At 37.5% G+C, this 25201-nt stretch overlaps 1 protein-coding gene across 1 annotated transcript; it reads right to left on the bottom strand.

Moving 5' to 3' along the window:
• Nucleotides 1-3242: 3242 nt before the first annotated feature.
• UBA2 (ubiquitin like modifier activating enzyme 2) lies at nt 3243-24412 on the bottom strand. Its single transcript, XM_054048728.1, has 17 exons — nt 24181-24412; nt 21649-21732; nt 21273-21343; nt 19159-19223; nt 18515-18615; nt 18208-18329; nt 14882-14949; nt 14434-14555; nt 13205-13304; nt 12389-12549; nt 8703-8796; nt 8473-8585; nt 8232-8387; nt 7456-7552; nt 6800-6905; nt 5836-5972; nt 3243-4153 (listed from the first exon to the last, which is right to left on the bottom strand). Exons 1-17 carry the CDS (start codon nt 24322-24324, stop codon nt 3972-3974), a joined length of 1923 nt encoding a protein of 640 aa, XP_053904703.1. The 5' UTR covers nt 24325-24412; the 3' UTR covers nt 3243-3971.
• Between the last annotated feature and the right edge of the window lie 789 nt (nt 24413-25201).

The following is a 25201-nucleotide window of genomic DNA, read 5'->3' as shown; positions in this document are numbered from 1 at the left end:
CAAAGGAGCGTGAGCTTCCATTTTAATTTCATGTTAGTTTCCATTACCCAGTTTAGTAAGGATGTTTGAGGTGGAAGCAAATGCATATGTTCATATTTAATTATGGTAAATACTTCTCTGTACTTGTACACTGCTTTTAATTCCAGCACCCCAAATAGACAATTAGGCTTCTGAACATGCCCATAAAGTAACAAGCATTAAGTACTAACCCTCTTTTACAGGCTCTTTGTGGCTACTTTCCAAGGTAACTACATTAGGTAAAATGGCATCAATGTAATAAATAACCATAGCAAGTTGCACCAACACAAGAACTGCTTTACATCAGTACAATTAGCAGTTTGCACTGCTGTAACCACACTGAAGCAATTATACTGCTGCAAAAGTCTCTAATGGAGACAAGGCCTTACTTAGCATCATACAGTAACTCAAGTGAGAAACTGTGAAAGAATTTAGATCTCTTGACTCCGCCTTTTGTGTTTTAACTATTAGGCCTAATCTTCTCTTGAGTATATTTTCTTACTTTTTAAACACACCTGTACAAAAAAAGAGTTTAACAACTGAAATTGTCATAGCTGAAAATGGGAAATTTCAGAAATTCTTTGTTCAGTTTTCTGTTAATTTAAAAAAATCTACAGCTGTCAGCAACAAGATAAAGATATTTAGTTGTTCATCAAGTATTGCTGAACTTAATAAAGGACCCAAGAAAATAGTCAGCACTAAATGAACAGCACATCTTGAAGTCACCTATTTCTATAGAAACAGCCTGTTTAAAGGCAGTATTTTTATAACTCCCTTTAAAATATTTTTTTAAAAGAAAGAAAAGTCTCAGAACTTGTTTAGTCACCCAAGTATTGATTACCTAAACAAAAAAAGAGCTCAACTCCTAAAAACATTGGTGGGTTTTTTTTGTTTGTTTGTTTTTGAATGAGCAGCGTTATATTTTAGGCTAGATTCAAGTTGTAAATCAGACAGTGATGCATTGGTTACATGGAAACTTCACTCAGCAAATACAAGATTTTAACTGAATTGTTCACATATAGGTTTTCACATCTAATAATTTAGTTAAGTGAGGGTATACAATACTTCCAAGTAGTACAGAAACATCACACATTCACAGACAGGTAAAATATTTACCACATACACAAATGCCAGGCTCTTAACGCCTACGATTCAAAGTTTAGGGCCAAATACGACCACATTTTAGCTCCCTACTGCAGATTTCTGGAATCTGGTTTTATCGTGGTTTATTCAAGGGACAGAACAAGCTGGCAAAGCAGGTGGCAATGTGCAACACCAAGGGGAGTGTTCCCCACGAACTTTGGGAAACTGCTGTAATACAAAATACAGCATTTCAGTACTGTACAACAACAGACAGAACACCTAAGTGTTTGGGACCAGTGACCAATGAAGCATAGAATGAGGGTTTGGGTTCCCCTCCCCCGCATTTTCTTGTCTCCCTCCAGCCTTCCAATCTGTGAGACTGATGCCTTTGAACGTTCCTTGACAATAGAACAAAATGAATAGTGGTGATAAGAAGTCCCTCAAGAAAGTAAATCTAATTGTTAGAGCAGAGAATTGAGAGTCACGATCCCAATCTGCAAGAAAATCCTGTTGCAAAGTTGCTTATGTTGTTTAGAGGAAAATCTTAGCCATTTGGTTCATACCAAATTCAAATTCCAAGAGATGAAAAGCAATCCTCAACATGAGTAAACTTGGTATCAGAAAGTTAATCAAAACTGCAGCTTTCCCTGATGGATACAAATGGTAGGTATTTCTCTAAGGTCTTGAAAACCAGTCATTGCTAGCAAGCAAATATGAGACAAGGTTACAGCATCTTGGACACACGCTGTTAGCCTAGATGGCATGAGGTTCTGATTGTGGCATGACAGCAAAGCTCTACTATATGGATCACAAGCAGCAGTAATGAAGCCATAAAGTTTCTTTTAAAACACATACACAAACCTTGTAAAGAAAAAGTGCATTTGCCTTAATTTTCTGGAAGTACTGAACAGTTGAGTAAAGGAAGATTTACATCTGAACACACATTCATGACAGTCTATAGATTCTTTTTAAGAAGGGCCACAAAGACACATTATCCAAACTCTTGTACTTAAATTCCCCATGCACACAGAAAGCTAGAGAAGCAAAATATCAAGAACATTAGTCCTCTGTCAAAATTTCTTTTCTCTTTTCAAATTGATGCTATTTTGACATGATTAAAAACACTTTTGGATCATGTCTTCATTTTCAACTTGACATCAAGTCCTGTCCTGCCCTGCCCTGTCAACAAAAGAAAAAGACTAAGCATCTAGACCTGAAATTTCATATTTGGATATCTGAATTGCAAAACCAGTCTTATATCAAAATTACACTATGAAAGACCACTAAATATGGAATTGGGGAATCCTGTATTTTTTGTCTTGTTGGCATCTATATTGTTTGCTTTGTTTATAGTTGAAAAAGTAGCTTATGTTGATGCCACAGCCCAGACACACTATCAGGAATCTGAACGTTAAGTAGGGTTATTTCTGTACTGCACATCATAATCAACAGATTCGGCTGAGAATTTCATTTAAAATTCTGTTGATGTGCAAGCCATAATAATAGAACTCATTTGGTCAATTTTATTGGCTCTGTAGGGCTAACGCTAGTCATACTAAAACAAGCTGTGTTGGTTCAATACAATTGGTGGTCTTCCATTTTGAAAATAACTTTGGTAAAATAGTAGTAATCCTGATTTAAGTGCAAAATCTTCACCTCAAGTTGAAATATGTTGCAGACATATTGCAAACTTTGGGCACTACTAAAATGAACCAAAATTTAATACATTAAAAATATTGTTCCAAAACGTACACATTTACCACACAGTAATTTTTCAAATACCAAACTGAACTACAGAACTTCTTGTTAGAAAGAAATCCATAACAGTAGTTTTAGTGTAATCTAACGAACCACATGAAGACCAGTGCCAGCCCTTTCCAAAGCCATTAAGTAGCAATATTCATTGGAGATTACAACCTGGAAAAAGGTGGTTTAAATGCTCACAATGAATAGGCCAATAATTGATTGGAAAAAAGTTTTATTAAAAAAAATTCCCCTTCTACCTCAAACAAATTAATTTTTAAGTTCTGTACTATGAGATTATGTTTCAAAAATGAAGATAGTACAGTATTAATTTCTGAAGACTGTATACATTGTAAAATATCCCAGAATTCCACACAAACTTAGACTGTGCAAACAGATATAGCAAGTATTTCAGATGTCGTTTATTTGGTCCATGAGATGTACAGTATAGTAATAGTATTTGAGTTTTACAAAACAGCAAATATAAATAACCTGAAACTGTAACAATACACAAAATTTGCTTCTTACATTGACATACCAGGCAGTACGTGCTGAAAAACTTGAGTAAATTAACATTGTTTTACAGTAATGTACACAGTGCCAGCTGATGTTTAAGATCAGAGAGTTTAAACATAGCACTTCTTATTTCTGTTTTTAAAGAATCTGCTATCTCAAATTAGTTGAGGGTGTGAAAAATGGTTAGATCTAGGCTAAAAATATTTTTTGTCTAGCGAAAATAAAAATCTAATATTTATAAATCTGGGTTTCAAATGATGACCCTTTACTAAACGAGTAGTTTTTTGTCCTAATGAATTATATCTAAACGTATTTACATAAAAATAACATGCTTTGTTTTCATGACTGTTTAAGCAAATACTTATGTTTAAGTATTTATAAACTAAGTTTCTACTACATTTAATATAGGATATTGGAAAACTTCTAAGATTCTATTGAAACGAGTGCTTTATCATCAAGAGGAATGGACACAAATTCTGTAAGCCAGTGGTGTGATTCTCCCTGGGAACAAAGGCCATAAAAATAGTCTAGTTCTGGACATTTAACACACCCCAAAGTAATATCTTATTGTATTACATTATCTATATCGTTCTATCGTTGGGTATTTGCACTCAGTCTAGTGCTATTATGTCATCTTGCTCTTCTGTCTGGTCTGTACGCATTCTCTTTGTACTGACATGCTCTCTATCTTCTAGTTTTCTCTTGCGGTTTTTATTTTCCATACCATCATCAGTATTGCTCGAAGGACCTTCATCATCAGAGTCAACAATCAATACATCATCTTGATCTGGAGCTAAAAAAAAATAATCAATTGGTATACTCTAAAAACTGACTATTTCATTTAGCACAAAAATAGAAAAATGCTTTCAATGCAAAAAATGCACTGATTGTTTTTTGATAAGCCATTCCCACCCAAACGTCTAATACTTCTTTTGTTGGAATAAGGGTTAATTGGCAAGATCTTTGTGCACATGCAAAGTCAGTATGAAATGCACATATGCCCTATGTGCAGGTGTTTTAAGTCAAGAATAATTACACACTTGAGTCCCAGTCCATCTTCAACTTTTACTCTTAATGAATAACTAGAACTTCTATTAACAGTCATATTCCATAAGAGAGAAAAAGAACCAGGAATAGAGAAAAAGAATAGACGGGAAGCTGTGTTAACAAAGGGCTAACAGATGACAATGGAAGATGTAAAGATAACAGAAAGGATACATTAAAAAAGTAGATTTACCTTTAAAGAACCCTGTTTTCTATATGAATATACTGTAGAAACTTTTTTCGAAGTATTTATAAAAATTGTCTATCTAAATTTGAAATAATCCTGACCATACTCCAATGCTTATTCTCACTTTAGAAAAAGTAATAAATTAAGTGGCATGGGAAAGTGATCACTTTTTTGCATATATATTTTGGGTAGAACCACGAAAGTCATATGAATTTCCCAAAAAACTATAAAACAGAATACACGTATAATAATTTCTACACAAAACAAGCTTTCAGTTTCATATAATCTGTGCTTCTGTGCCACCTCTGAGTGCACAGTAGGAAGTTTCAAATATCTTAACTCAAATTTTAGAGTCCCATATCCATTTGAGTTATTTCTTAAACTCTTTAGGATACCTTCAGACAGACAGACATTCTAAAACTGCAGGAGAAGGTATGGATATTTTTCTGGTTAGCAAATACTGCTTTCACCGCGCTTTGCTTAGAGTGCCTCCTTTTTCCCAGTGTGTCCTAGTGTCCAAAACACTGGACTTGGTTTTATACCCAGCCCTGGTACTGTCCTACTGGCTGACTTTGGGCAAACCACATTCCTCCCAGTGCCTCAGTTCCCCCATCTGTAAAATGGGGATAAGACAACTGCTCTGAGATCTGCTGATGAAAATTTAAAAATTTAATAAAATTTAAGAGCTAGATATTATTAGTGTGTGTGTATATATCTATCTATATAATTGATTTTTTTGGTCAAACTACCACCAGCATCAACCAGTTCAAAAGCTGCAACACAGGAAGTATTTGCTTTGAGTGGGTTCATAAAAATAATTTTATTTATTCACCAACATACAGTATGACATGATGAGTCTATTTTACACAATCATTGCAAATGACACTCTAGTCCTTTAACTGCTCTATGCCTGCAAAATCCTTTGCTGTTAAACAACATCTTCCTTATAAGAAAAACTATTCAAGTAGTTCAGATTTTTAAAAGTTTACATTTAAGATAAAATATTAACATTTTTAATGATAATCTCAAAGGTGCATTTTTTACTATTTATATGTTATATACACATAAGATGCCTTCATAATAGGTATCTTGGTCCCCACTGCCATTTCACATTAGAAACACTGACTTAGCTTTAAGTCATCATGTAAAGGACACTTATTTTATGTTTTAATTGTAGTGCACAATCAAACAGGTAGGTTTCTAGAAAAAGGAGCTTTTAATTCAATCGCATAAGTATTCTTTACCTGTTGAAGTTGATGGCTGTGCTCCATCATCACTACCATTGGTAATGTTCTTAGAAATTGGTTCTGATGGTTTGGGGCCAACTTTTTCAGGACCATCTCCAACAACTTCAAATTCTACATCTTTTTCAAGATCTTCACTGTGGAAAAACCCATAAACTTTTAACCAAACATGTAAGCATCCACATTGATCTTTTCATAAACAAAACCACATATCTGACTCTACTACTAAGAGAGCAACATGTAATTATCACAACGATAATAAACATAAAAGCTGTTCAAGCTCCCTCCTGACTGGCATGCTTTTTGTATTCACATACACACCTTGCTTCAATGGCCTGTCTGAGAATGCCTCTTCAAATAACAACACCGCTGAGGGAAATAGTCATTTGAACATTTTTTCCTCTCAGTTTCCTTCAATTTCAATGCCCATTTTGTGTGTTCATCACAAATGCCGAGTGAATTAATCTATTTTATAAGAATGTAACCCCACCACATAATTATGTTTACCTTAGTTCTAGAAGCATTCTATACAGGTAAAAAAACAGGCCAAGATTTTCAACTGACTACTGAGTTTGAGTACCAAACATGCAACCCCTTATTCTGATCACAGGTAGTTAAGTAGTCAAGCAATCTTCCATGTAATTAGTAGTTTTTGATATGATAGTCCAGAAAGCTATAACTCTTTTCTCCTTTGAGATTCCACCAACTGTACTTATTTTGCAAATACACTGCATTCTTGTTTGTGTATCATAAAATTGTTTAATTAAACTAAGATCTCTCCAAGTTCCTTTTCTTGCAGTAAAATTGTCAATTATTTCAATCCAACAGTAAGACAAACGTTCCCAAAGTCTTCCTATGTTTTTAGTCATTTAATGTTTTAAACTTGTGTGTTTAAAATTCTCTTTAGAACAATTCTATAGAATATATATTATATATAAGAAAACAAATGTTCCAAAATCCTTACCTATGAAGCACATTGATTAACAGCGTATAGTCCTGCAGGAAATCATCTGCTTGTAGCCGAGTGCCATTCCGAATTCCAAATTCTGATAACTTCCTGTGGTTATTTGCTACGAAAATAGTGAAATATTTTACAGAATTTATTTTTACAAAAATTATGGTAAGAACTAGAATTAGTACTAGTACTTCAATGAATAGGAGTTTGCTTTTTAAAACAAATACTTCACTGTAAGAAAACGAGACTGGTAAGGTACATTTGATTTCTTTAAATAAAATGTTACCTACATTATAAAATAATTCAAAAAGGTACAAATATACATTAAAGTTTTATAGGTAGAGTTTAAAGCATAAAGCCAGAAGATTCAGAGTCTTCTTATTCATTTTCACCCCATTTTTATATACACACTGTAACCCTTATGATCTTTCCAATACCTTGGCAAAACAGAAGCATAAAGGAACTGAGAAACATTTTGATTCCATTTCCTGATTGCTCTGCATCCAACTTAACCCTTAATATCTTTTAATATATTTGTGCATAACTTTTGGCGAGGTTTTTGTTTTATACACAGGATTACTAATAAAAAGGTTCAAACAACACTATCCTAAGCCATCTGGACTTAATGCAGTTTCAAACGAACCAGAACGCTAGTATGGACATACCTTCTGTTTCTCCCTCCTCTGAAGATATGAGAATAGTCCCTTTTCCATCATCTATCTGTACATCTGGTGCTACCATAGCAAATTTTTCTTTCACTATCTGAAAGGATAAAAATGACAAATATCCAACACTCTATTTTAAGATCAATAATTTCTTCTTCTTGAGGCATTTGCATTTAAAGCCTATTAAAAATTCATTTGATCAAATTAAATTCCTCCACCATAACTGGAATCTCAAGACCCAGTCAATACAAGAAACGTCTACAGTATGTAACTGGGGCCCTCTCTTTTAGGTTTTTTTAAAATCTAATTTTAAGATACTCAACAAGAGACAGGATGTTATAATGGATTTTATTACTTTCACTGAAAATTTACAAAATTCAAACATTCCTATACAATGACAGTATTGTATAAGCAGCTCTTTGGGGTAGGATTTAACAAGGCAGTTTTAATAATCTGAGGTATTACTAGCAATACAGTTAGGGAATTTAATTTCATTTTCTATTTAACAAAATTAATCTCTGAAACTGACATTTGTCTTTAGATTTCCCTTACAGATTTTAAAATGCAAATTAAGAAGTATATTTAATTAGTTTGTGTTCCCCTTTCTCCTCTTAGTACCATAATTGCTAACCTCAACATACCTTAATAAAAAAGGTTAAAATATCAACAAAATTTTGTAGTACAATAAGGGTACTTAACCTCAGATTTAAATTAAAAAAAAAAAAAAAATGCAAAGGCTAAGTAAAAAATGACATTTAAGGTTTCAGAATCTTTACCTTATCCTGTAATGTCAACACAGTAACCTTGTGTACATTAAGTTTCACTGTCACTTCTGGTTTACTTGCACACACATAGCAATTGGGATTTGGAGGATCCAAGGAACAAGGAACAAGTAGCTTCTTTCTTGGGTTTGGTTGTTTGTTTAGAAAAATCTTTGAGGAAGAAGAGGGCAAAAAATTAGGGTCAAATATATAATGAATAACTTAAAAACAAAAGCAAAAATGTTATCTCACTTACCGTCCTACAATGCTCTATTTTTCCTGATAAAATCTTCAAACCCTCCAGCACTATCAAACCAGCTATCACTGCATTAGTTGTAGCTATAGCAGGGATTATATTTCCTGCCATTGCTGCAAAAAAAAAAAAAAAAAGCAGAAACAGATATTTTTTTCCAGTGCATGAATCTTTAAAAGAGTGCTAGAGAAAAATACTTCATTTAATGAAGTCATTATTAATTTTATTCTTACACTTGATATCAAATCTGCTCTTCATATTCATACTGAAAATGTGCATCCTGAGGTTTGCAGCAGAAGTAACAAAATCCATTGCAGATGGGTCATCCTGCCAACAAGTTTAACAAAACATTGTAGAATACATTTTAAATCGGAAGAAATGTTTGCAAAAGTCTATTACCATAAATACAGACAATTTGAGAGATCTTGTACAAAACTCAGTAATTCAAATTGTTGCATTTTCTTTCAGATAGTATTATGTTTCAACTTTTAGGCAGTGTGGTACTTTAAACAAATATAAATACTAAGTATTTTCATTTTGTAAATGTATTTACATAATGCTTTAAATGTTCAAAGCAAGTTCTAGACACTAATCCTCACAGCATCCCTGAAAGTAGGTGAATGGCTTATCTCCAATAACAGATAGGAAAACTGAGAAAGGACAGATGAGGTGACTTGCGCAGGGCTACAAAGCAGATCAGCAACAGAGCCAGGATTAGAATTCAGAACCTCCTAATTTCCAAATCTGTGACCATTCTTCTATCACACTGGCATCCAATGAAAAAATAAAAGTATCTTTCTCCTTCACGTCAAAGCCAAACTATGGACTTCAGGATTCTACTTTTATCAAACCATGCCAATACGGAAAGACCCTAAAATACAGCATAAAGCATTTTCCTGTATTTGGTGTTGGATGTTTTCAACTATGAAGAAAAACAGTCTTGAACTTATGGCATTTAAGTGAAGATCCTGATGGTATGCTGATGAATAGTAGCTTGCAGGATTAGCGCTTTAGTGGGATTTTTAAAAAAATGTAATAATAATATTAAGACTTTATATTACCTATTACTAATTTGACATCTTAACTGTTTTTTTTTTTTTAAATCTGTGTTTATATTTTATTGTATGTTGTGTAGTTGTAGCCATGTCAGACCCATGATATTAGAGAGACAAGGTCAGTGAAGTCATATCTTTTATTTTGTCTTTTTGTATTATATTGACATTATTGGATTCACTGATAATTCAGTTTGAAATTTGACTCTTCTTATATGTTGTTTCTATAACAACTCTTTGTTCCAACCACATTTTTTTTCAGAAATGGCAGTACAACAATCCAGATCTTTTACTATACAAGTGTACTGCAGAAAGACTATTGTCCGGCTATGCCAAAAAGAGGACATGAGACACTGGATGCGGTTTAATTAGGCTGTAATTTTATTCCTAAACGTCTGGAAGTACCTGGCAGAAAAAAAATGTACAGTGCAGGTAATTCCAAAATGAAGTACATATACCTGGGAGGTACAGGGCTGCTGTCCACATTCCCACTTTACCCATCCTGGCTCATGGCCAACCCACTGCTATGATCTTGCCTCCTCCTCCTGAATAGGGAGTGGGGGACTATAAAACATTCACTCCCTGCTGTACCAGTCACAAGAGTCCTGAACCCCTGCCCCTGTTTCCACTCCTTTAAGGAGTACCTCCTTTAAGTCCCTTACCAATTTTATCTGATCACTGCATCCCTTCCCTATGGAGTATGTGCATGAGACAACTGCCCCAAGTTTACATAATGAGTTGCAACATCACAGCCTAATCCCTGCTAACTTTTTTTTGCCCCCAACCAGCTTTGGTGAAGGCAAAAAAATAAATATATCCCCCTTGTCTAGGCCAATCTGCGTGGACATAAATAGTCCCTCCTTTCTTCCGGTCACCTGGGGAGGATGGTTAACATCCCCACACTGACCTGATACGAAGCTGCCTCTGGCCTTTTCTGATAAGACAGATAATGGCCCCCACTGCTTAAAGTGTGGCGAGGTCATTTTTAAAAGAAACTCTCCGCTGTTCATTTCTACTCAGATAGCCAGAGCTCACAGACAAGATCACATTATTTCTGATGTTCAGACAATGGCCAGATCAACTCTTCTGTTCCTCACTTTTCTTTAAAAAAGTTTCATAATATATCAGATGTCTATGGTTAGAGTTTTGCACTAGCTTTACACAGTAATTGGCTCCATCCTTACACCTCTGTGTAAGGGCCTATACTGGAGAGGAATTAAATGGATATGACTAATAAATTCAGTACCTTCCATTGTTATTTCAAGTGCTGTTGTAGCCGTGTTGGTCCCAGGATATGAGAAACACAAGGTGGGTGAGGTAATATCTTTTACTGAATCAACTTCTGTTCGTAGACTGGACAAGCTTGGTAGAAACTTGAAAGCTTGTCCCTTACACCAACAGAAGTTGGTCCAATAAAAGGTATTACCATATCTCTCTTCTGACTAACAAAGTAAAATTATTTTAAAAGCCACAACTATAAGTGGCAAAACTGCTCCACACTGCTCTAGCAGATGTGTCAACTTTTAAAAGTGCAGTAACTCCTCACTTAACCTTGTAGTTATGTTCCTGAAAAATGCGACTTCAAACGAAACGATGTTAAGCAAATCCAATTGCCCCATAAGAATTAATGTAAATGAGGGGGTTAGGTTCCAGGGAAATTTTTTTCACCAGACAAAAGACTATATTATATACATATATACACACACACAGTAGAAGTTTTAAACAATTTAATATTGGTACACAGTGATGATGATTGTGAAGCTTGGTTGAGGTGGAGGAATCAGAGGGTGGGATATTTCCCTTACTGCTAAATGATGAACTAGCAATTAGCTGAGCCCTCAAGGGTTAACTTTCTCACTCTACAAGGCAGCAGGAATGGAGGGAGGCGGTATGTGTGAGAGAGAGATATGCGCATTTCCCCTTTTAAGTACACTGACTTGTTAATTAGATCAGCTTGCTGAGACCAGATGCTGCAAGCTCCCTCCTTCCTGAGCCCTGGTGTATCCCCTCTGCTCTATGGAAGATGGGGTAAGTGGGGTGCAGGAGAGGGGAAGGGGGACATCCTGACATTAGCCTCCCCCTTCCTTCCCTCCCTCCCCCCCACCCCCCGCACAGCAAGCAGGAGTCTTGGGGAGCAGCTCCAAGGCAGAGGGCAAGAGCAGCACATGGCAGTGGGGAGAGGGCAACTGCAATTGCTAGCCTGCTGGGTGGCTGCAGCACAGGGAACTTAGGGGAGGGGGCGCTGATAGAGGAGCTGATAGGGGGGCTGCCGGTCCACCCTGGTTACAAGCCTCCACCAGCTAGCTGCAATGGGCTGCTCTTCCTGCAATCAGTAGACAAAGCAGGCAGCTGCCAAAGACATTAGAAGGGAGCATTGAGCAACTTTAAACAAGCATGTTCCCTAATCGATCAGCAAAACAAAACAACATTAACCGGGACGACTTTAAGTGAGGAGTTACTGTAATTATTTTACTTCCAAATATTTGATCCTTCTGCTTAATGTGTGACCATGGGTAAATCCATTGCTCTTTTATATCTGCCTCCTCATTCAGGAGGGAGGGGGCAAAGTCCTAGCAGCGGGTTGGCTGCAGACCAGGATGGGTAAAGTGGACAGCAGCCCTGCACTCCCCCCAAATATACGTATTTTATAACAGAATTACCTGCACTGTACAATTTTATCTGCCAGACTGTTTTAACTATTGTTGTACATATCTGTTAAAGGCTAAGTACAAATAGGCATTCACATGAATAGCCAGATCTATTTTTTGTTCCTAGAAGTACTGCTGTACAATCAAATTAAGCCTTTAATAATTGATTAGCATGTTTACTTAGCATATGACCAGTTCTTATACATCTTCTGAACTAACCTTATCCCATATAAGCTCAGCTCCATCACCTTTTTCAGCTAGGTGAACTCTCAGAGTTTCAACACTCTTTGAAAACAGACGTGCATAGCTCTTGACATCTAGAACCTGTTGGTCTTTCAGGCCTAAAGAGGAGTCATTCTGTTGATCAGACATGTTTTTCTCTTCAAAATGAAAGAAAAAGAAGTTAAGATTACAAATATTTAGGAATTTCATAGAAGTCTTCTTAAAGATGTCAGATTTGCCAATTTTAGTAAAATTGTACTCCATTTAGAAAACATGCAATTACAAACCACAAACTAGAGTGACTGAAATAGCTTATAACAAATCTGCATTTACTTCTGCATTTTCAAAAGCTAAATTGTAGTATATCCATATCAGTAAGACTGCTGAAAACTCAAAATTGCTGTAACTAATACAAACACAGAAGGGAGTCTGAAGACAATCTCAGTATGAGACATTTTTAAAGTATACTTCATTCTCGACAATAAACAACACTTGATTGTTACAGCTGAGGATATATCAGTGTATTCTAGGAGGCTTCACCTGAAGACATGACATACAGTTTTTTAAAATGAGAACTACAGAATTGTGTACTTAAAACCTGAAATAGCAAATGCAAGTCAAATTTAGAAAGGCATTTTCATTCTCCATAGAAACAGCAAATCTTCAAAGAATTAAATAATGTCAAAATCAATATTTTTAAATAGTTACAATGATATGTGAAGTGCATACAGTTTTATATGGTTGAATTCTTAAGTATACCACGCAAGAACAAACAAAAAATGAAAGAGAAAAAAAAAGGGGGGGGAAGATTACCTTGATTCTGTACTTCAGTCCAGTCCAATGGTACAGGAGGTTTCCTTTTTTTCCACAGTTTATCCATGGTCAATAGATATCTAATATCATCTTTGAAAAGCTACAAAACAATATGAAAAATGAAAAGCAAAGTAAAGATATGTATCTTGTTTTACTTAATCTTAAAGTAGATTTAAAAATGAAGAGTTTGTGTTTCTCTACCAGAGAGCACTTTCAGCCACAGTGATTACAATTATATAACAATTCCCCTCCTTCAAGAAGGCACAAAGGGGAAATAGATATTGAAAAGTTACTCTTAAAACATTAACTATTTTATGTAAAATAGAAATAAGCTGTGCTTAGCACCCAAAATATTTTATCATCCATGAAGTGTCAAAGGAATAGTGATACCACACAAACACAAACTGAAGTAATCATTGCAAATATGGGCACGTGTGCTGAAGGGCATTTTTACCTATATGTCAACTTAAATAGTTGTCTAATTCTAAGGACCATGGTAACAGCCTGCACTGCTTAACATCACAGTCCTTATCATGCCTGTTCCTAACTTCTATCCACTAGGTACAACCGTTTGGAGAGGGACTCTAAAACAGCATCTACATCCCTGTTCCTGGGACTGGTTGCACCCAGAGCACAAAGGAGAACCTTCCCATAAGCAGACGCCAGTCTGAGTATGTGGCGCCCACAGAGCTCAGAAATAGTTTTTGAATTTTTCCTCTTTAAAAATAACTAAATCAGCTGTAAATTTAACTACCATTTAGTCATTACTCTGGTGGAACAGAGGCAGCTGGTAACTGTTCCTCCACTGGAGCACAGGGAAAAGAGCATACATGGTAGGACCACAATGCTACACCAAAAACTACTGTCAGGGTATGTCTTCACTACCAACACGGCAGCGCTTTAACGTGGCTGTGTAGTCGCTGCTGTAAAAAAACCCACCCTCACAAGGGAAGTAGCTCCCAGCGCTGGTGCACTGTCTACACTGCCACTTTACAGCGCTGAAACTCGCATCACTTGGGGGGTGTTTTTTCACATCCCTGAGTGAGGAAGTTTCAGCGCTGTAAAGTGGTAGTGTAGACAAGGCCTCAGTGTCATATCAGGTTTATTATTTTTCTTAAATAATCAGATTTGACTGCTAACTTAAAGCATCCAAGTTGAAAAATTTCGCTCAAGTTTATAATAATGCACACACTTCAAACAAAAATACATATTGGGAGCAAAACTACTACCTTAGTGAAAAGTTTAACTGGATCATATCCAGTTGATTTAGCCCATTCCTTAGTTGAAACACGTTTAATATCACCATCTTCATTAGATGCTCTTGCTCTGGCTTCTGCTTCTGTTGGCTCCCCTATAAAATAAAAGGTTGATTATGTTTTTGAATTTAAAAAAAGCAAGTTGTGACCCAAAATATTTTTCATCGTGGATAAACTAAAGCTATCCAGGGAATAGAACTGAACATTCACCTGTCTTTGAAGTATTCAGAGGTTTTTTCCCTCTGCAATCCGTTGGCCTATCAGAGAATCCAAAAGGAGAAGGGAAAGTAGACAGTTCTCAGGATTGTCTCTTAATAGACTAATATTAAATTGAATATCATACAACTAGCTGTAAAACTGAATAGGACATTTTTATTAACACAACTGATATACAATGAAGTGACTGATTTATGTCACTCACAGGCAGCTTCAGGATCAGCTCTGTCAGGGGATACTTCCTGATCAGCATCTTCTTCACCAAACAACTGACTATGTATTTAAAAAACAAAACACAAGATTATCATAAGATAATTGTTAAGTAAGTAGTTACTTATTTATACCTGTTTTTTTAAAGCCTGTCATAAAAAATTAGTGATAGATGCTTTAATTATCCCAGTCTATTCTACTTGACCATCACAGCTGTGTTAAATTTAGTATTTATATTGTGAGAAGCCACCACAGCAGGGGTAGGCAAACTATGGCCCGCAAGCCATTTTAAGCCAGCCCGTGAGCTCCCGCTGGGGAGCAAGGTCTGGGACTTACCCCACTCTGGTGCTCCAGCTGGAGAGCAGGGTTGGGGGCCGCACCATGAGGCTCCCAGAAGCCGTGGCATGGCCCCTGTCCAGCTCCTACGGGAGCTGCAGGGGCGGTGCCTGCAGACGTGGCAGCGTGCAGCTGCCTGGCCACACCTCCGCACAAGAGCCGGAGAAGGGACATGCCGCTGCTTCTGGGAGCCGCTTGAGGTAAGCCTGAACCCCTGAGCCTCTCCCCACACCCCAACCTCCTGCCCCAGCTCTGATCCCCCTCCAACCTTCGGTCCCAACCCAGAGCACTCTCCTACACCCCAAACTACTCATCCCCAGCCCCACCCAGAGCCCAACCCCTCCCCCCCGCCCTAGCCGGGAGCCCCCGCCCGCACCCTGAACTAATTTCTGGCCCCATCCCAGAGCCTTCACCCCCTCCCGCACCCCAACCCCAATTATGTGAGCATTCCTGGCGCACCATACAATTTCTATTCCCAGATGTGGCCCTTGGGCCAAAAAGTTTGCCCACCCCTGCGCCATAGGATAATTTCTCAGCACTTCTATAGCATGGAAGTGTGATGTATATACCAAATTTATTTGGACCCCAAAAATGATGCACAAAATATTCTGAGAGGGAAGCATACTTTGATAAAAGAACAGATTAATTAAAAGTCAGCCATACACAGTGTGACAGTCGGTACCCCATATTCATTCCTTTTTCAAAACTATGACAAATTTTGCACAAAGTAGGCCTCACTAGGTATCATTTGAAAACTCATAATTTGCTGATCATTATTGTCTAAGTACAATATGTGTGCCAACATTGTATATAAAGTTATAAGATTCTACTGAATGATGTTACTAAGACATTTTCCAAATCTGGGGAAGCAGTCACAAACCAATTCCTCAGAGACAAAAGGCAAACTGGTGCCGTAGCCAGGTGTCAACAAAATCAAATAGACCATCACCTGGTTAAATGGCCATTCTTTGGCAGGCAAAAGGGTGAGAGTGAGAAATTTACATGTTGGTAAAGGAACAACTGGAGGTTCCTGTCTCCACAGACTCTCTCTCTCCTGAATCTCAGCTGGAGATGATTCTCAAAGAGGAGAAAAAGGATAAGAATGAGGAACAGATGCCGCAAGTTGTTCCTTTCTCTCTCCCCACAGCAACCACAACACCTGAGGAATAAAAAAACAGCTTTGGACTGAGGGGGGAATCCTGTCTGAAAGGAATTCCGCCAGTAAGACTGCCAGAACATGTGGTGTGAGGGGGGAATCCTGTCTGAAAGGAATTCTGCCAGTAAGACTGCCAGAACATGTGGTGAGAGACACCTTTTGATTTGAATTCACTTACCTTGTTAAGTTAGGTATTAGTTCTGTTTTTACCTTTTATTTCTTTGTAAACAATTCTGACTTTTATGCCTCATTACTTGTAGTTACTTAAAATGTTTATTTCTATAATTAATAAACTTGTTTTATTATTTTATCTAAACCAGTATGTTTGAAGTGTTCAGGAAACTTCATTTGGGATAACAAGATTTGTGCATTTCATTTTCTATTAATGAAATGATGGACTTTAGATGAGCCTGTGTTGTCCAGGAGAGGGCACACTTTTGGGGAAAGTCTGGAACTGGGAAATTGCTGGTGTTGCTCTGAAGTGTAATTCAAGAGCGGCTGGCCATAGCACTCATACAATATAGCTGGGAGTAATTTACATGCTGGAGGCTGTGTGTGGGCAGACCAGGAGTGATTGCTCTCACAGCGAAGCAGGGTAAAAGGCACCCAGGCTGGAGAATTGAGGGGACACAGCTGTTAAACAGTTCAGATTGTACCCTGGATAATGTCACACACAGTTATAGGGCAAGAAAACAAAATGCCCATAGTCTGCACTTCTATAGAGCTGATATAAAGTGAAGAACGGAATTCCAAATGGAATGTTCTTACAAACATGGACTGAGACATTAACTAGTCTCATCCTGCAGTAGAGCTATTTATCTTTCCCATGAACAGAAAAATTCCAGAATAAAAAAGTTCATCTCATGGCAATTTTGTTTTAAGGCTGCATGACCTAACCTCTTGAAGGAACACCAAGACCTATGACTGGGAACTTATATTTGAAACAAAAGGCAAGAAACTATCAAAAATCACCTCTATCTCTTTATTCTGGCTCAACAGGAAGCTAGACTCATCTATCATGTAATGCAGTTTATAATTGAAAACAAACTAAGGCACAGAAGGAGTTAGTATTCGTTGCCTTTCAAATGTCTGTCAAGAGGGTACTGTCTTTAATACATTTCCCTCAAAGCTTATGATCTTTACAGCTATCAACCAGTCAACATGAAAGGAAGAGAAAAATTTTGTAATAATAAATCTCCAACTCAGAAATTTAGTCCTCAGGTCATACTGAGATCTTGCAGGTAACATCTAATCTTAAATTATGTTCTTTTCAGCAAGACAACACAAAGCTAAATGGCACCGTTGTTTCCTAAATGGAAACAAATGAGCTGTAAAGCCAAGTTTCTCTTAAATTACCTCCTCATTTATATAACTCCAACAATACTGTGTCTATCCCTTTTATTTATACTGAAGTAAGCTGATGCCTCTAAAAAGGCAGCAAATTTCTTCAATCAATAAAGTAATTATGGTAGCAAATATGCCTTGGCTTCCCACAAAACACGATTTATAATGAAGCAATAGGCAAACACACCTCCAATCAACTCATATCAATGTGCCTGAGAAATTTTTTTGCCAGTTTCTCTTTGTGATACTAGAATATCAGTCTGTTTTTAGAGTTTGTTCTATCATTACGTGAAACAGATTGGGCAAGTTATCAGTAGGTTTTCAGTGCATTCCTCAAAAGTGGTAGAAGTTTGGAAAAGAAAAAAGGATACAGTAAAGTAATTTTTAATTTGCCTATTTTAATTTTTTTGTTGCTGGAGATACATTTAGAAATTAGAAAACAGTGTGCAGTGTGATAGCTATTTTCTTAAAATATGTTTACTTACTTGAACAAATACTTTGCCCACACAATGCAGTGGATAGGTTCTGATGGAGTGTTGCGAATTGTGCAGCCTGGAAAAGTCTTCTGAGTTGGTTTAGGATGACATTCATAACACTCTGTCACTCCCTATAGATTCAGGCAAAGATAACTATTTCTGTAAGTCACACTGTGATGGCTATTGTTATGGTATTCATCATTAAAAAAAATGACAATGTTAGCAATATCTCGATAAATATAAAGGACATTATCCAGCCTATGCTGTCCGAAAGAATCAATGAATCAAACAACAACAAAACATTATACCAACTAACCTTTTTGATAACTGTTACTTGTCCAAGGTAGCCTGCAGTTCCACTTTCTATAAGAGGAACATCAGCAGCCAGACACATCCTGTTCACATGGTTACGTGCAGCTGGAAAAGAAAGCATTCAGGATTAATTTGATTAACTAAAAAAGAATGTTTGACTTTGAAAAGGCTGGAGACCATCCTTCTGCATAATATATATCTGCATCTACCCCTTTTCATTATACACACCACCGGGCCTCTCTCATAACACCAATCTTTCAGTTAGTACAATACATTAACAGCTGTTTTTAATATAGAAACCTCCAACTAAAATGTAGTTATGTATATACATCAAGAGGACCTTCCTACCATGGAGGACACACTTTTAATTCTTAGCACTTACTATATACACCGCTGTTCATTTTCAAAGTCCAAACTGTACAAACATGAAGTATACGTTAAAGCCGCCCTAGTGAAGTAGGTAAGCAGTAGCCTCATTCTGCAGGTAGCGAAACAAAGCCAGAGCCTGAGTGACTTACCTGAGGCTGCAAAGAGCATTAATGTCAGAATTTACATCAGATTTCCGTAATTTTTAGCTTCTACACTTTTATGTGCAGTTCACACTTATTTCATCTCAGAAATAAAGCCATAAAAAAGTAGAAACCTCACCTCTGTTATCCAAAGCATTCATAACCAATGTAAACTGCCGGAAGAATTCTACATTATAGTCAGGGCTGTAGAAAAGAAAAAATATTAAAACCAGCTTACTAAATGGCTTTTGGTTATTATGGCACAGCAGAAATTCTACACACAAACAATGTAAGCAGAAATGATATCCATGTGATAAATTGCACAGACATAAGCTAAGTTTACCACTCACCTTTAACTACTTCACCTGTCCTCTGCCCAATTTAAAGTCTCATATTCCTCAACCCTGCAGGGCTAGGAATGGGAACATTATACTACTGAAAAGAAGCTATTCCAAGCTTCCCTACTGGACTCAGAAGCCCAAAACAGTGGACTTTAAAGATATGACTTTTTTATTTAAAAATGCTATTAGTTATAAGTTATTTTGGAAGGGTTTTTTTTTCTAAATTTGGTTTTAATTTCTCTCCGAGATATGGTATTATTACTCAAAGTTCTTAAACACACAGAAACTTTTAGAAATGTTTAGAATAATATACACAGAATATAATAGAATAATATACATACAAACACAATATATGCACAAACAAAATACATAACCACCAACTGTTAAAAATAAAGAACTACTTTTACTGAACAGCATTATTTATTACCTCTCCTATTATTACTGACAATTAGTCTATAAAATTGTCTGGTGGAAAATGTCCTTTGTAGTTACACTTAAAAAAAAAAAAATCACACCCATGATCCAAAGCAGGGTGAAAATTCTCCTTTTAAGTTCTGGAGTTGTAGTTAACTCACCAATAGTATTTCCAGAACTGTGCAAATTTCTGCCAATATTGACCATTATAATTCACACAAAAATCTTTTCAGCCACACTGGGGAAGAATGCACTACATATCCCCCATATCCCCATTTAATAGCTATGAAAAAACTTGTAATCAGAAAGCACGATGTGCATATAAATTCCACTGGAAAAAAGGGGGAGAAATGTTAATGTCTGGTAGTGAAAGAGACAAATTTAATATGCAAAGAATTTTTCCAAATGCTGAAGGGTTTTACAACTAATAAAGGGAAAGCAAAACAAAAAGTGAACTATAAAAATTTATTTGACTGCATCTTTTAATTCGCATTTTAACTTTCTAAATCAAATACTGTAGCGATGTTGATTTAGTAAAAGTTATAACATTAACTGTTAACCCATTTATAACGTTTGTAATCCAATTAGAAAAAAATTCCATATTTTTTTTAAAAGGCAGGGAAAAGGGGCTGATGGGAGAAGAGAAGTATATTCTGGAAAATGCATTTAATGGATTTAAAATTTTAGGAATGAAGAAAAAGGGTGAAGCTAATAAAGATTTAAATGCCTGTGTGTCAACAATTAACATTAACACAACGTAAAACGTGGTATTGAAGGAACTGGAAAAACACAAATGAAACGATTAGAATTATTCCAGCTTATGGAAAGATGTATTTTGTACTGTATTGATCTAGTACATTAAAGACATTAACTGTTAACTAGATTTTTAAATATGGTTAACTGTTGACACACAGAGTTAGGGTCAAATTATGATTTTAAGAGTGTTTCACATGTATAAGAGTAGAATATGCAAATGTATTAATCTCCACGCATGTTATAGTGTCTTCTGGTTTTTAAGAACTCAACATACTTTTAAAAAATATTCAAATTACACATCTATCCATTTAGTACATGAGACCCAAGCAGAATTCAATGTTCTAGAGCAGTGTTTCTCAATGACCTGTCTGAGGACTGGCGTCGGTCTGACACAGTGTAGGAAGGCAGAAAGCTGGTCCCTGGTATCAAAAAGGCTGAGTAACACTATTCTAGAAAACTTCCACAACGGTTGAAAAAAGGAGAAATTGGATACAAACATTTGAATAAATATCATTAAAAGAAAATTCATAAGTTCATGCCCAAACTCAAGTCATTCAGTTTGCTGTAGCCCCACATTTATAGCTAATTTTTCAATATTTAGTAATTTTATAAAATCTCCTCCTTAAAACTGCATGTTTTATATATATATATATATATATATATATATATATATATATATATAAATGAATGAATGAAATTCCCAATAATAAGAGTATTTAAATAAAATTTAAGACAAACATACTTCATGATACTGTCATGATAAGCTATAATATTAGCTTCTGGGTAAAACTGTAACACGCTTTCCTTGGCAACCTGGAAAAGAACAAACAATTGGTAGTCCAATATTTCTTCCTTACATTCAAGATCCAACAAATCTGCAACATTATGCATTAATACTGGGGTTTAATTTTTTAAAATGAAGAAATACTGTATCAACTAATACTTACTCCATCAATTATTTTAGAAAGCAGAAAAGAATATTACAAGCTATATATGAATCATACATTTTCAACATTGATTCAGTATGTACAATAACTATTTTAACATTACATTCATAATAGGAAAGATGTTTATTATATTCATTAGAAAAAGGTAAGTTTTCAAAATTTTCTCCTTACCTGTGCTTTTGACCTCCCAACATGTTTCTTTTGAAACAAAAACTGCCTGTTTAGGTTGCTGACATCAATAGTATCCAGATCAATCTATAAGTACATAAGAGGCAGCCGTTTCACATTTACAAACTAAACAGATCAAAAGCAGCGTATGTAACATTAAAATAGAGTAGTTCTTCATGCTATCTTCAGAGAGCACAATTTTCAGATCCACTGCAGTTTATCAAGTAAAGTGCAGAAGCGAAAGTTCTTAAATCAATATTAACTCAGTCACATTTCAGGTATGCAGTAGCTTCTATTTCTCTTTTTCCAGATGAATGTGTATCTTAGTATATTTCAGTTTACATCGTGACACAGTAGCCTTCACTACAGTCTAATACAGGGATTACACAAACTAGTTCTGCATATCAAAAACTGATCACATTTGAACTGTTTTGAAAAACTGAGTTAGATGAAAATGCTAACCATAACTTAGCAATCAGTGTAGAGGACTAATCATGTTTAGCGCTGTCACCTAACTTGATCCATCAAAATTATGTTCAACAATAAAATTTTGTTAGACAAACCTGCTGACATCAATGCCTACTCATGCCATGAGGCAGATTAAAAATATATGCCACAAAATATCCAAGATGTGCAACATGCCCAAATTGACACTATCCTAATTCCTAAGAACCCTTACATTTCATTTTACTGATATTGGACAAAAATATTTTTTGTAAAATAACAAAAGTATTTTGCACAATAATTATAGCTTTGCTCTCATTCTCCTTGTCTATTCCTCAGCCCCTTTCTCCACAGTCAAATTTTGATAACACTCTCAAACTGCTGTCGAAAAGAGAGAGAGAAGAGTAAAAGGAACAAAACTAGGGACCTGATCAAATCCCTACTTATGCTAATAGAGTTGGACAGGGTCCTAAAACAGGCGCACAAGCAAAATACTAAACATGCCAGGGGAAAATTTACCTAGCTTATAACCCTTGATTTTCCAAGGCAGCCACAGCAATCTTTGGAACAAAAGTACTTGATATTTTTTAACAAGAGTCCAGTAATAACAAGGTGAGGAAAACACGAAAAATGCCTCACAATGAAGAAAAATGTTGATCTTTTTCTCTTTGCTAGGTTTGGTTCACTGGCACAATATTAATGTTAACTCCATTCGGAACATACTGAAATAAATGGGACTGCTTGTGGAATAACATGGCCATGGGTCTGGAAACCAGTTGCCAAGTGTCAAAACGTGATTTCAGATAAAAGTTCCTAATTTGGTTTGTTAAGCACGTTTGGACATGAACAAAACTTCTCAGAACTAAACTTAAAGTTTGAATATGTGTGGAAAACACAGATTTTGTTTATGGCCAAATGCAGACAGGTCAAAACAGTGATGGATATAAAACAGGTGCCTAACATACCTGATAAATTTATAATTTGCCTTTTTAAAAAAGTTTCTTCACAACTGCATTACATGATAGTAATGAATTAAGAGCTGAAAACCAGGTTTATTTGGAGACATTAATTTTCTGCCCAAAGTTCTAATAGTCTTTTTTTCCCCCCCTTCTTCTATACTCCTGTTTAGAGATTAGCATCAGGAAACAAAAGTGAAAGCAACAGCCTGAAGGAAGTATCAGAATTGGACTTTCAAGACTGACAGTTTTACAACTCAGTATCTAAAAATACAATTTCACCACCCACATATTTCGCTTTTAGTGTCACCCAGCAGACTACAACAGCAGTCTGTTCAAGATATTAACATCGCTACTAAGAGACAGCAAGCATTAAGCAAAAATGAACACCGACGTTTTGCTAAGATTTTAAGGGGGCAGCAGAAAAGTGGCAAACATGATATGCTATTTCCCACATGGGTTTCTGTCTACTAGCTTTCGGAGAAGTGACGCTTCTACTTCGCATGTGACTGTACAATCCCTGTGGGGGGAAGACAGACAGCGGTGCCTTCCCATGCAGATGTTATTAGTGAATTCTCAGAGAACACATGTGAATTCCTGGAGAGCGAGAGATCTCACTCTAGTCTTCAGTATTTTCCGGACAGCCAATCCCTACAGCACGCACAGCGCACACCATCGTTACACTGGGTTTGATATTGGGGGTCCCCGGGCTTGGAACTTTATTTATTTTCTGTCAGGGTTTCTTTCCACACAAGCGGTAAGTACTCCCCATCCGCCCAACGCAGGCCATCCCCCGTCAGCCCTGCCAAGCCAGCTCCCACCTCTCCCCCCCCCGTAACCTCTTCTCCCTCCAGCCCCGGAGGCCCATGCGCAGGGGGCCCCGCGGGGCGGTGCAGCCCCTCCCTAGTGCCTGCAGCTTTGGCGGGTCGGAGCAGTTTGAAAACACACAATGAGGGGGGGAGGGGAGCACGGCGCACACTCCCGGGAGCTGCTGCCCGCCCCCCGCGACCTGCTTCCACCCCCGCAAAGCGGGCCGGGCTCGGCTCCCTCCGATCCGCTTTCCTCAAGCCCGTATCCGCGCCCCGGCCCCGGCCCCCTCTCCCCGCCCGGCGGTCGCTCCGGCCCCGGGCCGCACCACGTCGATGTTGTTGAAGCCGGTGAGCACCAAATCTTTGAGCAGCTCGCAGCCGATGCCGCCGGCTCCCACCACCAGCAGCCGAGCCCCGGACACGGCCTCCGCCAGCTCCCTGCGCAGGGCTCCCGACACCGGCACGGACATGGCGAGGGGGAGGCAGCGCGCGGGCGGGCAGCGATTCCGCGCGTCTCTCCTCAGCGCCGGGCCGCGCTCGGGACAACGACGAGCCGCAGGCCACACTGAAGCAGCCTCCGCTGCCTGTAACTGTGGCAGCGCCCCCTGCCGGCGGGGAGGAGAACGGGCCGCTCCGAACGCCAGGCGCCGAGAGCGAACGGGTCTAGCGTGGCTTGACGCCAAGTGGCGACAGCGGCGGGTGGAGACGCAGAAGAGCCGGGTTCAGTTTCTGTCTTGTACACAAGTCTACTCTAGCGAAGAGCTCAGAAAAATGGCTCCTGGTGGGCTTGGGTCACGTGCTGCTGAGGGCGACAACGGCTTCCGCCCTCTGCCAGCTGGGATCCAGTGGCTGTAGTCCTGTCCTCCCCACCAATTGTGTCTTCACTGCAAAAACACAGATCGGGCAGGATTGCTATCGTGCTGTGAAAACCGCCTCATCTGAAGTGTAAGCAGAGGGGGTGCTATTGCTTTTTGATCTCATCTACATGGTGCCTACTCCATCTAGGTTAAAAAAATCTTTTCATTTGTAATCATAGCTTAGCAATGCTTATCTACAAAGGAATAATGTTTTAACTTGTTTTTAAAATGTGTTAGCCTTAGAGGCACAGCTTAGCTTCACTTCTACGTGCTAAATACAAACGCAACGTGTGCTATCTGTACTAGAAGCTTCCCATACAAAAACGTTTGTGTGTAAATGGGCTCGGACTCCAACTTCTTAGATCCCTGTTTTCACAATCAAGCCCATACCTAACCCCTACTGTGCTCTTTGTTAATGTTTCTTAACAAAGCTCAATGGAAGGAGAGGTCGTGCATCTGGAACTCAGTGTTAGAATCACAGCAGAAATTC

The sequence above is a fragment of the Malaclemys terrapin genome, chromosome 14 (genome assembly GCF_027887155.1).
Source record: "Malaclemys terrapin pileata isolate rMalTer1 chromosome 14, rMalTer1.hap1, whole genome shotgun sequence".
NCBI classification, from domain to species: domain Eukaryota; kingdom Metazoa; phylum Chordata; order Testudines; family Emydidae; genus Malaclemys; species Malaclemys terrapin.
Note: the sequence above shows the minus strand (reverse complement) of the source record. Positions and strands in the feature narration are given on the sequence as shown.